This window comes from Antechinus flavipes, chromosome 1, assembly GCF_016432865.1.
Source record: "Antechinus flavipes isolate AdamAnt ecotype Samford, QLD, Australia chromosome 1, AdamAnt_v2, whole genome shotgun sequence".
In the NCBI taxonomy this organism is placed as follows: domain Eukaryota; kingdom Metazoa; phylum Chordata; class Mammalia; order Dasyuromorphia; family Dasyuridae; genus Antechinus; species Antechinus flavipes.
In genome coordinates this window covers 194,111,293-194,130,553 of record NC_067398.1, presented here as the reverse complement: position 1 = coordinate 194,130,553, position 19,261 = coordinate 194,111,293, and the positions used below count along the sequence as shown (strand labels likewise).

At 32.1% G+C, this 19,261-nt stretch overlaps 1 protein-coding gene across 1 annotated transcript in view; it reads left to right on the top strand.

Moving 5' to 3' along the window:
* MEGF10 (multiple EGF like domains 10) overlaps positions 1 to 17,867 on the top strand; it is an 80,566-nt gene extending 62,699 nt beyond the window's left edge. Inside the window, exons 17-24 of the mRNA XM_051994559.1 lie at positions 1,324 to 1,452; positions 2,999 to 3,127; positions 4,482 to 4,718; positions 6,565 to 6,692; positions 7,827 to 7,950; positions 10,557 to 10,601; positions 13,600 to 13,806; positions 15,121 to 17,867. Coding sequence (XP_051850519.1) covers positions 1,324 to 1,452; positions 2,999 to 3,127; positions 4,482 to 4,718; positions 6,565 to 6,692; positions 7,827 to 7,950; positions 10,557 to 10,601; positions 13,600 to 13,806; positions 15,121 to 15,293 — 1,172 coding nt within the window. The 3' untranslated portion in view covers positions 15,294 to 17,867. The remainder of the gene's footprint in view (positions 1 to 1,323; positions 1,453 to 2,998; positions 3,128 to 4,481; positions 4,719 to 6,564; positions 6,693 to 7,826; positions 7,951 to 10,556; positions 10,602 to 13,599; positions 13,807 to 15,120) is intronic.
* The last annotated feature ends 1,394 nt before the right edge of the window (positions 17,868 to 19,261 follow it).

The window sequence follows — 19,261 nt, the reverse complement described above, 5'->3', positions numbered from 1 at the left end:
CTTCATATGCCAAATTTCCACTTTCTATAATAATATCAAGGAATAATGTTAATTATTAGTTAAAATTAATTAATAGGTTGAATTGGAAGCTCCAGAATACAATAGCCAGACTTTGGCTATATGAGAATGTGTTGTAAACTGGATGTTCATATTCCTAGACTCTTTTTTTGACTTTTTTAGTATCATTTTCATTCATCCTATCCTCAATAGACATCCTTCTATAAAGTGGCAGGTACTAAGTAGGGCTAGAGGGGAATCTCCCTGAATTGTATAAAGTATTTGTTATCCAAACTCATTTTATATTCTTTTTTTTAACTAACAAATCTGTAGACTGAAAATCATGATATAATCTTGAGCATGTCATATAATGAATCTCCATTGAGTACTAGATATGCATGACTTGAACAAGTTACTGAACCTCAGTTTCTTCATGTAAAAAAAATGAGGATTATCCAACTTGTCCAAACTACCTCACAGAATTATGAGGAAAACGCTTTTCAAATTTTAAAGCATCATATAATTGCAATGACCATAGGACTCTGGGTGCTATAGTTATGTATGTGTGTATATGTGTATGTACATAATTTTTACTATGTTTCACCATAAGATAAACCAATAAGCATAAAAATAAATTAAGCTTTGGGAAATCACCGTCACATAAGATGGATTCAAAACATTTGTAGAAGAGATTTCTAAAATTCTAACTCTGATTCTTGCATTTCAACTCACTAGCCTTTCTTTATAAGCCAAAAGGGTTTCTAAGTGACTAGCGCAAGAATTCTCTCTCACATAAAGACAAGCACCTGTTAAATTGACTACATCTATCCTTTATTAAAAAATAACTTTTGAATATTTGTCCTCATATACTGAACATTCTACCAATGTGACATTATTTTCTTGGAACAGATGATATTTGATAATTTCAATATTTGGGGAAAAGAATTGAACAGTAGTCATTGCTTAAAATAAAGAGCTTTGGAAGATTTCAATGACAATGTGATAAAGTAGCTACCTCTTCCCTCTCTCCACAAACATACACAAATATACGTCTGGAGGTTTAAATTGGTACTGCTTTAAAAGATTATAGATACAATATTAATGGTTAAACTATTTTAACAATGGTGACATACCTTGCTAGTGAATAGTGATGTACTTGTAAGAACTGTGTCTTTATACTCAAATAACAACTGTAAGAGATTCTTCTTCTTTTTTTGCCTTTTCATCATCTTGTATTCACTGAATTAGAATAATTCATTCTGGGCTGTATTTCTATTTAACTCCTGTTTCTTCCTCTAATCCTCATCATCCTTATTTGTCCCAAAGGATGCCCTCTGGGGTTTTATGGAAAAGATTGTGCATTAATATGCCAGTGTCAAAACGGAGCTGATTGTGACCATATCTCAGGACAGTGCACTTGCCGCACTGGATTCATGGGGAAACACTGTGAACAGAGTGAGTATAAAAATACTTTACACCACTAAATTATAATTTGAATGAAACTTATTTTAACTACCTACTTGCACTGAGAGACTTAAAGGCAGAGATCTTTTTTTTTTTTTGAAGGTAATCGAAAGGTCGAAAATTCTCATGATCACTCCATAATCCTATGGTTGGAGGAAATAATAAACAAAACTGAATTCAGATTTTTCATTCTATTCTTGAAGCTTTCTATTGTCTCATTTTATGTACTAGACAATATTAAAGCCTGTACAGAGAAGATTAAAATCTGATATTATAGCAACTTTGGTCTTTAGCTTAATTTTCTGGATTCCTTCTTTGGTAGATTTAATTTAGTTGATTAGGATAAATTAGGATAGAATGGTGAGAAAAAACAAACAAACAAAAGCTTCCTCATTGTCTTTTAATGAATGATATATTCCTATACATGCCTTCTTTCCTTACCTAACCTCTCCTCTGTCCCCCACTGAAAGAAAATATATTAGCCTGCCATGTTGGCCTGCCATCATTCCCCAGTCCTAATTTCCTAGACTTAAAATATGTCTCCAGGCTTTTCAGTCATTGGGAATGAGGTTGATTCCATGAAAAAGGAATTCTGAGATAAATGAAGTCTGAAGGACTTTTGATACATAGGCTAACAACACTGAACCGGCTGAGAACAGATGATATGTCCTCATCTGCCCAGGATATAAAACACAGATTATAAATGACATTATTCTGTATTTCCAGAAATGTTTTAAATAGACATAAGTCCAATTTTAGTATTTTTAGGAATTAAGTTACTTAGGAATTTTGTGATCTGTCATGCCATCACAAATGTATAAAAAAATAGAGTAATGTCTCAATCTTTTTTAGTTCAGTTGCTAAATTATATGCATGATTGCACACACAGTCTCTTCAGATGTTTAAATTATAATTATATTTACATATATGTGCATGTATATATATATATATATATCACAAACAAAATGGAAAGTTTGATAAATACTTTTTAAAGTAGTTATTTAATGATAGGTACTTTTAAAAGTAGTTATTTAATGTGTTTTTCCCAGTATTCTTTTTGTAAACAGATACCTAAAACTTTGACTGAAAATCTTGACAACAATAGTACATTGCCCCCTGCTGCTCAGTTATAAAAAATTTCTGTATTTTTAAAATGAATTTTTAGACCTCCCAGTGTGGTGGGGTAGAACTACTGTCCCAAGCAAGATCACAATAAAAAAAAATTCCACATTCAAACAAATTCTTAAAAATCTCGTTTTTTGATTTCAGATTTCTAATTCAAAAGTAAACTTCAAATACAGATCATTCTCTGTGAAATTAAGACCACTTAGGAAATAGTTGTTCTTCATTCTTTTTAGAGTTTATAACCATTACCTTAGAATTGACGAGTAAAACAAAATTCCCCTTTTATAAAATCCCAATTCATAAAATAAATTTTGGATTTTTTCCCTAAACAAAATTAGTTCTTTACTTATCAGATCTAGTCAAGCTCCTACTAATTTGTTCAACTTCACATTTGATTCCTCTTCTTCTTCAGAGTGTCCCTCAGGAACATATGGCTATGGCTGTCGTCAAATATGTGACTGTCTAAACAATTCTACTTGTGACCACATCACAGGAACTTGTTACTGCAGTCCAGGCTGGAAGGGTACAAGATGCGATCAAGGTAAATGGGCAATAAGAGAATTTAGAAAATTTCTGTGATATTGCACAGTATTTTCTTATTATATATTGTATTTTCTTAATATAATAATACAATTTACATATTACATGATATATAATACAAATTCTTAATATAATTTCTTTAATAATATTATGCATTGTATTTTCTTAATGAATGTGGGTTTATACTCTTCTTTTGTTTTTAATTTACTGTAATCACATTTAACTTAAGATGTTCCTTGATTATATCATTGTTGTTTACTATAACATTTTTGGGTATGTGTGAAAAAGAGATAGGGGACCATGTCTATGATGAATATAAAAAGTTCATTTTTATACTACAGCAAGTTCATGGAAACAAAACATGTTAATGCTTTAAGGAACCTTACATAAAATCTAATCTAACCACTCATTTTACAAATGAGGAAACTTAGGCCCAGAGAATGAATTACTTGAGTTCATATGATTATTCAATGTCAGAGAAGGATTAAAACCTTGATCTTTATTCAGTTTCTTAAGTTCTTTCCACTGCTTCCCCTTTGAACAGATGGACATATTTTATTCTGAATTTTGACTCCCAGTAATGAGCATTCTTGTGTAATATTATTAGGCTACATCCTTACAAAAAAATAATTTGGTAATTAGCTATCTATCTGTTATGTTGTCTTGCTATAACAAATTATTTTTGCTTCAGCACGGCCCCCTTCTTGGGTAGCAATCTGACATGGAAAATAACATGGACAGGAACATTATCTTTCAAAGATAATAATAATAATAATATATAGTCAACGAGGCAGCTAGGTAGTCTAGGGTACAGTGTATTACTGGGCCTAGAATCAGGAATACTTGAGTTCAACTCCAACTTCACACTTAATAGTTATGTGACCAGGGATATGTCACTTAACTTTTTAAAAATTCTTTCCCCTTCCTTTTTCCCTTCATGTGGGGATGGAATAAGGTATATCATTTTTTCGATCAGATTATAAATGACATTATTCTATGTTTCCAGAAATGTTTTAAATAGATATAAATCTAATTTTAGTAATTCTAAGAATTGAATTACTTAGGAATTTTATGATCTGTCATACCATCACAAATGTATAAAAAATAGAGTAATGTCTCAAATCAAATTAAAGTTTTCTGGGCTTTAATCTTAAAGGAACTCCTTTGTGGGGAGGAGCGAGTAAGGCCTTTTTGCTCTGGACACAGATGTATTCCTGAGGAAAAATGATATTTTTTTTCTTTTTGCTTTTCTGTTTCCAGAAACTTCCTAGTGAATATTTTATGAATTGAAATCATCCAAATATCTCATGTATTCTGCACAAAATAATCACTCATGTCTTTTCTTCTTTTTCTAGCTGGCATTTTAATAGTTGGAAACTTGAACAGTTTAAGCCGAACAAGTACTGCTAACCCTGCTCATTCTTATCAGATCGCCGCTATTGCAGGCATCATTATTCTTGTCCTGGTTGTACTCTTCCTGCTGGCACTGTTCATTATTTATAGACACAAACAGAAGGAGAAAGAATCAAATATGCCAACAGTTACCTACACTCCTGCTATGAGGGTCATCACTGCAGATTATACTATTTCAGGTAAGACTAATAGGAGAGAAATTAACAGAATTTTTAACTGAAAATGAAAAATTTTTTAAAGATTTAGGAAGTTTTTCCTTTCCATTAAGTGTTTTACAAATTTCTCTCAGATCTGCTTTTCATGTACAAATTAAGGTATATCTGATTCTTCTTCTAAGTAATTGTCTTTTTCTTTTTTAAAACAGCAATAGCTTTTTATTTTTCAAAATACATAGAAAAATAATTTTCAACATTTACCACTGCAAAACCTTGTGTTCCAATTTTTTTTCTCTCCTTCCTTATCTTTCCCCTCCCCTCTATAGCAAGCAATCCACATAGGTTAAACATGTTCAATTCTTCTATACATATTTTTACATTTATCATGCAGCACAAGAAAAATCAGATCAAAAAGAGGGAAAATGAGAAAGAAAAAAAAAACAAGCAAATAACAATAAAAAGGTGAAAATAGTATGCTGTGATCCACATTCAGTCCCTATGGTTTTCTCTCTGGAGGCTCTCTCCATCACAAGTTTATTGAAATTGGCCTGAATCACTTCATTGTTGAAAGAGCCAGGTCCATTACAGTTGATCATAATATAGTCTTGTTATTGTTGTGTACAATGTTCTGTTGGTTCAACTCATTTCACTTAGCAAAAGTTCATATAAGTCTTTCCAGGCCTTTCTGAAATCATTCTGCTAATCATTTCTTGTAGAACAAAAATATTCCATTATATTCATATACTATAACTTAGTCAGCCATTCCCCAAATGATGGACATCCATTTAGTTTCCAGTTTCTTGCCACTACAAAAAGGGCTGCTACAAACATTTTTGCACATTTAAGTCCTTTTCCCTTTTTTATGATCTCTTTGCAATACAAACCATGTAGAGACTCTAGCTAAGTCAAAGGGTATGTACAGTTTGATATTCCTTGCTTTTCTTAAGTCTTATATTTGAAGATCATTTTTTTAATTTAGCTCTGGTCTTTTCAATAAGAATGCTTGAAAATACTCTACTTCATTAAAATCCATTGTTTTCTCAGAAGAATTATACTTAATTTTTCTGGGCAAAACGTGAATATAATATTATCTCTTTTACCCTCTGGAATATGATACAAGTCATCAGATCCTTTAATATAGAAGCTATTAAATTATGTGTTATCCTGACTGTGGTTCCACAGTATCTGATTTATTCCTTTTTTGATTGCATGAAGTATTTTCTCCTTGACCTGAGAACTCTGAAACTTGATTATGTTACTCCTAAGAATTTTTCATTTTGGGATCTCTTTCAGTTAGTGATAAGTAGTTTCTTTTGATTTTTGTTTTATCCTTTGGTTCTAAGATAACAAGGCAGTTTTCTTTAATAATTTCTTGAAAAGTGATGTCTGAGAAGCTCTTATTTTAATCATGGATTTCAGACAATATAATAACTCTTACATTATTTGTCTTCAATCTGTTTTTCAGGTCAGTTGTTCTTCCAGTGAAATAGTTCATAAGTTGTTGTATTTTTCCATTCTTTTGATTTTGTTTTATTGTTTCTTGATGTTTCATGAGGCTATTATCTTCCCCAATTTTAATTTTTAAGGAATTATATTCTTCAGCAAACCTTTATGTCTCCTTTTCCATTTGACCTATGTTTCTTTTAAAGAGTTCTTTTCTTCAGTGAATTTTTGTATTTCTTTTTCCATTTGCCTATTGTGTTTTTAAGATGTTATTTTTTTTCACTGAATGTATATGTGTATGTATGTTTTATCAAGCTGTTGATTCTTTTTTCATTGTTTTCTTGCATCATTCTCACTATACTAATTTTTGTATCATCTCATCATACTAGATAATGTTTTACTCATTTACTCCTCTTCTTTTTTCCAGATACACTTCCTCAAAGTAATGCTGGAAACATTAATAATCATTATTTTACAAACCCCAGTTACCATACACTCACTCAGTGTTCTACATCACCTCACGTCAACAACCAAAACAGGATGACAATTGGAAAGGTAAAATAATAGATGCAAATCAGATAAATTGCATAAACATAAAAGCAAGAGATGTGATTCCTAGCATCTTACAGATTTTTAAAATCTTTTTCTATAGTACTTTTAGTGAGAACGTGAAATCCTTTAGCATAACCAGTATAACTGCAAAATAAGTAATTCATCTTTGACTCTCACTTTCTTTTTATTCCCAGTTCCCATCTTCTCCCCTATTTCCAGGTACCTGATATCTTTGTATTTATGCTCTAATTGCCTAAGTTTTATACTTTGGTGCAAAACTAGGTCTACCTTTTTTCACCGTGTGCATTACTCTAGAATTAAAGTAAAAATAGAGTAGTTCATCATTACAAGGTCATGGGTGGAATCACCCAATTTAAAATAAAATGTGCAAATCACTTTGCAAGGCATTAATGATCAAAAGATAAAAAAAATTAAATAATCCTTCTCCTCAAGGAGATTATATACTATTGATCAAATTAACTTAAATAGCCCTTAAATTTTCCAAGAATGTTTTTGTTTTATTATAATAATGATAGTAGTCATTCCTTACATTTCTATAGCATTTTGTAGTTTTACAAGATCCTTCTATAAATTATCTCAACTAAACCTTATCAGAGTCCTATAAAATAAATGTGACAGATATTATTGTTCTCATTTCATAGAAGGTAAGAATGCACCTGACTCAGAGAAGCTTGATGACTTACTCAGGGTTCCACAGATAAGAAGTGACAGAGACAGAGCTAGACTTTGATTTTCCAACTTAATCCAGATTTCTTTTGACCATAAGTCAGATGGCCCAAATGAATTAATTCAATGTCAAGCACTGTGGCACAGTGAATTTATTATATTATTCTTGGGATGAGATATTATAGGGATGAGAGAGGTAGGAACATCCACAATATAACTAAATGTTTACCTTCTGTAAGGCTCTATATTTTTGCATAATTCACAGAATCATTGAATCTTAGAGCTGGAAGAACTAAATAATTAAAGACAATCTTGTCCAACTTATTACCTATTGAATTCTTTCTTCAATATGCCTGAAAAATATTTCTCTAATCTCTGCTCAGACACCTCCCTTAAATTGTAATACCAGAGTTGTGCTCTTTTACTCAAAATTCTTTTCATTTTTAATAGTCAAAAAACAACCAGATATTTATGAACATAAAAAATGTGGAGCCTGGAAAGCGAGGGCCTGTTGTGGACTACACGGGGACACTCCCAGTAGACTGGAAACATGGAGGCTTCCACAATGAGCTTGGTGAGTCAAATTGACTGTATTTAGCAGTCCTTTTATCATTTAAAGCAACCATAGAAAAACATATTAGAGAAGGAAACTAGTATGTGTGCACTAGGCACTGTGCTAGGGACTTAACAAATATTATCTCATTTGATCCTCCTAACAAACCTGAAAGGTAGGTATTATTATAATTCCCATTTTACAGTTGAGGAAATTGAGAGAGAGGTGAAGTTAGTTTCGCATGATAACACAGTTAGAAGTGTCTGAGTCTATTAACTCAAGTCTACTAGACTACCTAGGACTCTAACTACTGTGCTTCACAGCTTCCTCTGAAATGTAAATGAGTAGGAATTGATACCAAAAGGAATACCAATCATCTAGCTGAAAAACAAACAAACAAAATTATTCTAATGTTTTGGATTTATCTATGGAAAAATATTTTATTTCAGCTTTCCTGGAAAATTGTTGTTGAATTTAATTTATTCCTCAATTAGAAAGATCCCACTATTACTAGCAACTAAATATTCTAGTTTAATTTGTGCTTCCCATTTTAATGTATCCTAACAAGCTTATAGTGAAATAGTTCAGGATGGTTAGTTGGTTGCAGTAAGGAAAAGATATTTCAATATCTCTGTAAATTCTTGTTTGTAAATATAATGTAGCACCACTCCTGAAGGGTTTTTCAATTTTCAATTGCACTGGCAGACTTCTAGAGAGTGGCTATTTCTCCCCCCAAGATTCTAGGTGTAACTCTAAGGTGCTAGTACCCTCACTCAGAAGTGCCTATAGTTAGCCAGACAGACAATTTTAGTTAGAGATATTTACTAAACAAGAATAATAAGAACAGATGGCAAAAACAAAAAACAAAACAAAACAAAAAAAAACAGTTTCTCCAAAAGTTTGAGACACTACCACACACATATATAAAGTCCAAAGGGAAATGGGTTCAAACTTAAATAGAATCTGTAGCAAAGAAGTAATTTATAGTACCTGGTTGAATGAAATCCAATTTCTTTCTTTCTAGAATTCTTATGAAATTCCCCTCAAGAATGTGTGAATTCTATTGCCGAGCCCTGAGGGTTGAGACTATGTAGAATTCTCAAGTTGCACTTCTTTCTGACTATCTTTTTGTGTTTCTCAACAGGCTGAATGCATTATTTGTTACTAGCCCAGTCAGTTTACCTGATGAAATGATAACATTTATTCTGAACTCACTTTTCCTACCCCTTCTGCCCTTTTTTTTTTTTAACAGATTCAAGGATTTGGTTTCTTAAAGCATTCCTAAATGATAACTATCAAATCTTCTCATATGAAATCCATAGATCTAGAAAAATGCCAAATTCCTTCAATTCATCCCAATACAGTTTGCTATCAGATTTCATTGAGTAGTGCAAAGCACTTTTCTCCTTCCTATCCTGATTAAGTAGCTTGTTCAAACTAGTTTTTACCTGTGATTGATTGATTAAAGATATGTTGGCATTTTCACATCTATTTTACATGTTTGATTGCTTAATTAATTTTGTAGATCAGTCAGAGTGGCTAATCACTTAATAAAGGTATGGGGTATAGAACATCTTGTTAATTACATTAATCGAGCATAAGAATGTGAATTTCCCTTCTTTCACTAGTAAAAAATGATAATTTGGAGGATTAATCCCTAAACAGGGTTGGTTGTAGCTGAACAGTAATTTATGACTTTGTAGTGGGTAAATAGATACTTAAATGAAGACAAGGAAAGGGATCTAGTCTCTGTTAGCCTTAATAGTGTGTCATTCACCTTAGTATAGTGGAGAAGCTGGTTTGGTCTCACTTGAGAGTGCATGTTCAAGACAAGTGAACCAGTTTGTCTGAAGAGAACAAAGAAAAATGCTCAGATTCAAGATTTCCAGTTGTATTCTGTGTTGTTCAATTGTTCAGTCACGCTTGACTGTTCATAACCCCATGGTCTATATTGCTCCAGGACCTTCTATTCTCCAGTATCTCTCTAAAATTGTCCAAGTTCATGTTCATTGTTTCCATGACACCAAATGACCCTTCCCCATTCCATAATGTGATACTAAAATAAGAGGTTAATATATGCCTTAAAAAGGAGAATGTTAAAATAGATATATAGCTATAAATATATACATAAGATATATTAAAGTTTTAGTTTTTAATGGCATGAGAAGCCTTACTCTGAAAAAAGAAAACATGATCATGTTGTTATCCAAATCTTACCCTTTAGATAAACAATATACTAAAACATCTCTTGATAACCTCAATTGTATTCAGAACATTAGAACTTCTGCTCTATTGCCAGTAAATCAATGAAAAAGACCAAAACACCACAATTCATACAGTAAAACATTAATGTTGATACCACTTGGAGAAATCTTAGTACAATATGATTTTTTCAGTTTGATTACTCCCTTTTCTATTCTCAATCTTGAAGATCTTATTATAGTAGTGAATTTCTCTGTAGGTTCTCATGGAACTGAGGCTGAGAAACTCACAACATCCATTAAATTCCTAGTATTGTCTCAGAGTTCTCATTATTTCCCACTAACTCCAAACTGTTAGATTTGCTAGATCAAATTCTAGCATTTATTCTGCATATTCTCACTGTTTCTCTCCCTCTTAAATTACAGGTGCTTTTGGACTTGACAGAGAATATATGAGGAAATCCTTAAAAGGTAAGTTTAAATTAGAAGAAATAATTATTTCATGGGAGTAGTGTGGAAATTTTATTAAAGATTAAGGTAACTTGTTGAATAGCCAATGGAAATTTGCTTTAGGTTGATGGTGTAGAGTATAAAATCTTAAAATATTAGCAATAGAAAGAATTAATTATCTAGTCCTCCCTCTTATTTTACAAATCAGAAAACAAATATTCTAAGAGGTTATCTGAAGAAGGAGTGTGTAAAATACAAAATGAACAGAAGGAATATTGACTAATATAGAGGGAGCAAATTCAAATAAACATGTTATTATTTGGAGGCCTGGACATTAGATAAATTGTCTATTATAGTCACGTAAGAAGACCTCAGAAAGTTGGCAGTTTAGAATTAGCATTATCAATCATAAATCACGGAAAAAATATGGCATTGCTGAAGTTGGGCACTAAATGATGATGTTCCTAGTTCAACATACAAGGTGCAAGGCACATTTGAAGAATTCACAATGGTGTTCTCCTTGCCAAAAGGTACCTTTATTTATGAGAAGAGGTTAGGGATAAATGAAGAGGTAAAAATAGACACCAAGAGTGATAAATATGAAATAGATTCAGGAGAGCGATATAATTACCAAGAAAAGGGGTTTTAACAATTAACAAGAGAAAATACAAGTTCTCTAGTGGAATTCACAATTAACCAGGAGAAAGGGAATACACCATTAGGTAGGAGTATTCCATTAAGAGAAATTTAGCAGATTAATCCCAAAGGAGTCAATGAGGGAAGGGGATTACACTATCAATTAGCAGGCTAACCCTAAAAGAGATTTAGCACCCTAAAAGAGTTAGCTATTATAACAAGGAGAAAGACACTCTGAGGCATGGGGGAGGGTGAGAAGAAAGATCTCATGAGGCAGGATGCCATGACAGGCTAACCCCAAAAGGGATTTAGTAAAAATGGCATATGCCATGAGTGGATTTATAGGAGAAATTTAACCTTAGGAGTTTGACATCATCACTTGGCGTTCTGATTGCATATGGTAAGGTGGGATTCCCAAGACCTCCACAGAAGTGGGTCTATAAGCTTTAATTGATCCCCATCAATGCCCTTCCCTGCTTGATTCAGGGAGAATTATCATCTTATCAATACTTCAGGCTTCCTCTGCCAACTCCACTTAGTTATCTAGGACTTCATCAGTATAGTGAGGAAGAACAATGAAGTTGAGAAAAAAATAGTGAGGAAGAGCAAAAATAAACAAGTAATGTTAACATTTATTTAGCACTCACTATCTAGTGTCAGGCAGTACTAAGAACTTTAAAATTATTATTGCATTTGATCCTAACAATCATGGGAGATTATTATCTCCATTTTACAGACGAGAAAACTGAGGCAAATACAGTTTAGATGACTTACCCAAGATCACATTGCTAATAAATATCTGAGCCTAGATTTAAACTACAGTCTTTCCAGCTTTATAGTCGACGCTCTATCCACTGTATCAGCTAGAAGCCCAAATTGAGGCTTGTACTGTGTCTGAGGTAAAAGTGAAAAGGGAAGAAGGAACAAAGAATTTAAATTCACAGTTATGAGATTTGCAGGAGGCCAGGGAGACTTTGACCTTGCCCTTAGGGCAGAGATTGTATTCATAATTTTGTCTCTGACCACTTCTCCCTTAATATTTTAAAAGGCATTGGAGGATGTGGAGCTAAAATCTATTAGCCTATGCTTTATGGGAGTGGGGATGTGTAAGAAGGGCCTGGAGAATGGAAGGATAGTTGGAACAAGAAGGGATTAGATTACACTTTTCCCACCTCCTTCCTGAAGGTGACAGACTACTTTTCAGCTGAGAAAGTCAAAGAGAAAAGTTTCTAAGGATCTTAATTTTCATTGCCCAAATTGAAAGGGCACTATGGTACCTTAGCTGAAAAAGTATTTTCATACTCCAGGCAAAGATAATGAAGTATTTATTACCCAGTTTAGTCAGTGGCTGAAGGTAGGAAAAAACTACAGCTGTCTAATAATAAATAAGTCCAGTAAGGACCACAGAGACTCTGCATCCTGAGAAAAGTCCAGCAGTTGAGTGATACCAGAGTAGTAGCCAAGCACCCTATTTGATCCAGCCTTCTAATATAAATAGTGGTTGGGGCAGTGAGCCCAGAGAGGATACTACATATAGAAAATGGATTATAAAAACATAAAAGTATACTTTATACATATAAAGGTCTTTATAGTATATGGGTATGTATGTATAAGGAATGGAGGTGAAAGATGGAATGTTATGAATGGGGAAGATCAAGTCAAACTATTTGGCTAGACTGTACAGTATGTGCATTGAGATAATTAAAATTAATCTAGAAAGATGGTTGGAACCAGATAATTAAGAGCTTCAATACTATTTGGAAGATTGTATTTTTTCATAAAGATAATAATGACCTTAAGTAAGATAGTAAAAAATTCAATTCAACAGACACTTATTAAATAACTATTTGGGGCTAGGTTCTAAAAATACAAAGATCAAAATCTAATAATACTTGCCTGTGGGATAGTTATATTATAATGATTGGAAGAGAAGGAGGGGAGGCATAGATATTAGTCAGTCACAAATTGTGAATTTATATGTTTTATTTTTAAAATAGCCTTTAAAGTTCATATAATGAAGTTGTGATATAAATCAGCATCAGAAATATAAGGAATTTTCAGTTGTTCAGACTAAGAGATAATTCTTCAGTTTTTAAATACAGCCTCTTTACCTTTTCTGTCTCTAGATTCTCTGTTTTAGCTGTATTAACTAAATTCTAGATTCTAGCTACACTTTCTTTGAGATGCAGAGAGATAATGTACAATCTTTTACTCATCTGACTTATTGGTCTTCAGACTTGAAGTTTGTGATATAGTTTTTCACAAGGGAACAAAACAAATATTTAGATACATTTCACTTTAAAACTTTCTTGTGTGTAGACAGCTAAGTAATCTAATATCAAATATACAGATTTCTGAAGAGTTGCTATTTTTTCTTCCACAGATTTAGTAAAGAATTCTGAATATAATTCAAGTAGCTGTTCACTAAACAGTTCTGAAAATCCATATGCTACTATTAAAGATCCACCAGTAATCATACCCCAAAACTCAGAGAGTGGCTACGTGGAAATGAAGTCACCAGTACACAGAGACTCTCCATATGCTGAGATCAGTAGCTCAGCTTCAGCTAATAAGAATGTCTATGAAGTTGGTAAGAGAATCTAGTGAATATTAAATTCTTTCATGTTATTTTGAAAACAAACTAAAGTAGTTAATGAATAATTGTTAAAAATATTATTTAATCTTTCTTAATCCATACACAATAGTCAGTAAATTGGTATACAGTGTCTTTAAAGAAAAAAATGACATTTTCTTAATTTCCAAACCATTTCTAGTCATCTCATTTTGTTCCAGTAATAGACTGTTCTTTTTTTTTTTTAAACCAGTACCAATTATTTTAATAATTACTGCTTTGTTGTACAGTTTGAAATCTTTTACTGATGGACTCCCTTTCTCACTTTTTTTTTTCCACTATTGCCTTAAGATTCCTGACCTTTGATTCCTCTGTATAAACATTATTATTTTTCCTAGCTATATAAATTATTCTTTATGGAGTTTGATAGAGGACTGGTGAAGCAAATTAATTTAAGGAGGTACTGTCATTTTTATTATATTGGCTCAAGCTATCATAAAAAAACCAATATCTCTAGTTTTGATAGAGAGAAAAAGAAAACAACAGAGCTCTGAATACTTGATATAGGAGATGTCTAAAGAGGACAGAGAAATTATATATTCTGCTAACATAGCAGTTTTGTCAATATATTCAGCTATGCAGAGTACATGCAAATTGTTTTGTGTACATTTATATGATTTGTACATTTGTGTTTGTAGTTTTATCTGTGAAGAATTGTATATATGCAGCTCATTTGGAACATTATCATTGAGACAACATGATGCTAAAGAGTTTTGTGTTTGTTTTTTTTAATCATAGTTTGGCTTTTTAAGGGGGGGTTATTTCAGAAGAGTAGTTTCTGGAATATCTATGTACTAAAAAGGTTGGGGGGGAGAAGAGAGGAAGTTATTTGCCTGATGCAGTATAGAGAAAGCAAAAAGCCATGGGTTTAAATTAGTTCTGTCACTTTTAAGTCAATTTCATCTCTTTCAGCTTCAGTTTCCTCTTCTGTTAAGTGGAGGGGGTAGATCTAAATGATTTCTAAGCTCTCTACAATCTCTAAATCTATAATCTTATAAGTCACACAGCAGTTTTATTGTGAATCACTTGACATCTCTGATACAGCAATGTCATCATCCTCTTGCAATGCAATGTTAATTATGATAATCAATGAATACTTCACTTCAACAATGGCAAAATAGTTTAATCAAATCAATTATTTAACATTCAAAGTTATATATTTCTGTGCTTTTATTAAAAAAAAAACTCCTTTATTTCACATTTGCAAGAAATGTTTTATTCTTTAATATTTGCTTGTCATTTTTTATAAATGTCTGTTTTTGGTTGTCACAGAACCCACAATGATTATTGTACAAGAAGTATTAAGCAATAATGGACCTCTCAGCCAGGATCCATATGACCTTCCAAAGAACAGCCACATTCCATGTCATTATGATTTACTACCAACTCGAGACACTTCATCATCTCCTAAGAAAGAAGTCACTAGCAACAGCAGCAATGAATGATAATACTTTATTGGACATGGTAGAACACTTTAAAGAACTCTATTTTAGTTGTCCTCCTTATACTCTGTCACCTTATTTGGATGCTAATCAATGTGATAGATAAATGGTAAATATTAAGATTCTCAAAATTTTATATTTGCTGAAGGTGCTTAACAGGTGACAGACAGACTGAGGAGATGTTAGTGTTCTCACACATGACTGTGGATCTTTACAAGAAGCACACTGGCATCCTAACACACAATCTAAAATCATTCATTTGCAGATGAACTTCACACAGGTATTGCAGTGAGCACAGAAAACAGTGTCTTCAACTCCCTCTTTCCCATTGTAGAGCTATACGCAGTATTATGCAGTTTTTTAAGTAATTTAATTCTAAAAAGCATTTTGAATGACTAAACACCCAGAAGAACAAACAGGCCTGCTGAATACAGCCATGCTGCCAAATTTCTATGGAGTGGTCTCACATATTGAAACATTCTATTATTCCAGGAAAGGCATGTAATAACATGAACCTGACAGTCTGCAAACAATTACAGATGCAAATAAAAAGTGTACAAAAGAAGGAAAAATCAGCTGTAGACTAGGTTGCAGAATCTACGGCCTAAGATGGGTTTTAATAGCAAAGATTACAAAGAACTGCCTAATTGATGCACCAAGAAGTGATGTTTTGTACTTAGATGTTTGTATCTAGGAATACTTTACTACTATGACATTTTCTAGTCACAAATCCTATGTGCAACACCACTAATAGACATCTATTAACGTAGCAGCAATTATTTCATAAATATGTAAATGAATCATTTTGTTTTTTGACAAAATGGATTGAATGTGTACATGATATGAGGATGTGATAAATGAACTTATAAGAAGTTGTTTAAGTTTTGTAATAGTGATATAGAATAATTATAAAGAGTTTGGATTAATTCTTTTTCTTAGGAATGATTATAAGATCTCTGTTCATAAGTGTCAAAGTTATTGATAGTTGATATAGGATAACTATGCTTAAGCTGGTCTTTTGCATGGCTAATAACTTGATATGTAACCAGTTTTTTTTCCACAAATTTTTTAATTGTATATTTTAAACTATGTTTTATGGTGACTGAATTATTACTGAAAAAATATTGTATGTTAATTTTTCTTATGTTTTGGATACATATCTTTTGTTTAGACTGGGAACACTTTTATCAGAGGAGAGGGGTGTCAACTGGTATTGAATAGATGCTTTTATGGTGGCCTCTTTGGTAGTTTAGAAAGATCTATAAATCTGTCATCTGATTTTCTATTATAGATTCCCCCGGAAGAATCCTACAACTAACAGGAGAAACATTTTACTTATTTCAGAAGACTATACTATTGTATTAGTGATATAAGAGCAATGTGCAAGTTATTCATAACTGCATTGTCCAACCTTCCCTTAATTACCCTTTTTAGGATGTAGTATATTATACAAGAAAACTAGGTTTTCTTCCTGTGTAAAGTCGTTTGATTTTTTTATCCATCAATGGTGTGTTAATGAGAAGAACCCCCCTCGAGACAAAACAATGTATCACAATTTATGGGTTTCCAAAGTTCATAAGAAATAGAATCTACATGATGATTCAATCATTAATCAGTAAATACATATTTTGAGTTCCCAGTATTAGTGATCATTGTGTTGGACATGTAAGGATATAAGAAAACATTTTTTTCTTCCTGGTGTCTCCTGCAGCTTAAAATTCTAGGGAGATTTGGGGTTGGGGAAAATAAAATAGAACTACATACTTATTTAATTTTTAAAATTAGGATGAATTGCCTAAGCAAAGTTTCTTTTCCATCTACCTGCCCTACTGATTCCAAAGAATCAGTAGATTTCTTGCAGGATGATGACATTGTAGGAGTCCGACTTCTATATTGTTTGGAAGACAATGACTTTTTTCCACAGTGACTAACTAGAAGAGTCTTAAAAGAACAATCAGTTCTATTTGTGGGAAATGTCAGGAGCTGTACATGAAGGCCAGAAAAGTTGATTATATTAAAAAGATAACTTTTAAAAAGAAATTCTTCAAAACCCCATTAGGGGCTCAAAATGATTCCCTCTTTCTTAGTCTTTGGAAATTGATGAAGAGAATATATGTCTTTTTTCATCACATAGTTGAAAGTGAAAAGTGTATGCTTAAAGATATCACTATCAAGTCTGGAAAATAGATGTAAATGCAAGAACTACTGGTGACCTGTAAAATTCTGTAATGAATATAATGTGTAGGATGACTGTTACACTGAATAATTATTCATACACTTGAAAAAATATAAGGTACTTTCAAGACATTATAACATCAGAATAAATCAAACCATTTCACAGATGTTTCAGAACCATTCTATCTTCTAGGGGGAAATGAGATTTTTTTCTGGTCACTTTTATATACTTATATGTAGTAAGATAGAGAATGTCTGGTTGTTTGAATGACAGTGAAATTGAATTATAACAAGTCTCAGATTTGAAAATACAATATTTAAAGGTTTTCTTCAATCTTTTTGAATTTAATGTAGCTATGATGTCACCAAAGTAGTCATATAATATAAAGATATTTTTCATAATGTGTGAATCTCTGTTTATTTCTGACCTTAAAAAAGTCTTCCTGTTCTGTGGTAACCTAGGCTAGATGTTTCGAACTTGGGCTACATTAGGCCTTAAGATCTTCCCGGTGGGTTCAGAACCAGCTCAAAATGTAATTGGCAAATGTTTAACAAAATAAATAAAAATACAACAAAGTATAGATAATGTTAACTTGTTGCTTTCTAAGCCAATATGTGGCCCATGGGGGATCCATTTTTATTTGTTTGATATCAGAAGACTTAAGCTTTTAAAAATGCTTGGTAAGACCTAACATAAGATATTACCTCATGAATCATTAAAATCAACTAGATTATTAATCTTTGCCTACACATAAATGGATTGTCATACAAATAAAAACAAATTATTCCTATACATTTATATATTAAAATGAGCCTAAATTTATATTGCATTATTTCAATGAGACAAAAAAATATGCTCGGTTAATTTCATGAGGAAAATCAACTTTATGTGATCATTCACAAGATTTGGTAAAAACTATATATCCCATAATTTACTCATACTAATAAAGCTAACAGATGATTACCATTGTTTAGAATCATCATTTTGACAAACTTTCAAATTAGTTTTCCTCGGAGTAATTTAAGTAAGGAAAACAAAACTTTTCAGTTTTCAATATACAATTCAATATTCAATTTCAGATTTATTCAATTTCAATTTCTTTTAGTTCTGATACTAAACAAACATATTAGGGAAGTAGAAAATTGAAAAATGTATACAGAAAGATAAGTAATTTTGTGATAGGTAAATAGATATATAATTTCATTGAGCACTTATTAAGCACTTACTTTATGCCAGGAACCACTGTGGTAAGAGCAGGGAATACAATCAAATACAAGATCCTTATGTTCCAATTCAAAGTTATATTCTAAATGGGAATGTATGTACATAAGCTATGTACAAAAAGATAATTTTCTCCTGTAATTATCTTTTTGTACATAGCTTATGTACATGAGCTACAAGAGTCATGATATAAATGTCCCAAAAATGAGATGCAAGCCTGGTGCCAGGAAAAGTGAGGCAACAATTCATCTTTGAGAGCCTTGCATCCCAAGGGCAGAATCCAAGGTCCTCGTGGAAAGGTAGATAAGAATGATGGCTAGAGCACAGAAAGCATAATTAAAGTCTGATGTCACTAGAAATTGCTTTCTTAAGTCACAGTTTAAATAAATTCAGGTTATGTAGCTTTATTATCCTGAAGAAAAATTTAAAAAGAATTTGGTGGAGAATGTTTTATATTATGAAAATGTAAATATAATCACATGTTGTAAATAACTTTAATGCTTATTAATTATTGTACAGCAACTTTTGCCCTTTGGGATGCAGTTAACATTGTTGTCTTAATACAAAGTCTAAT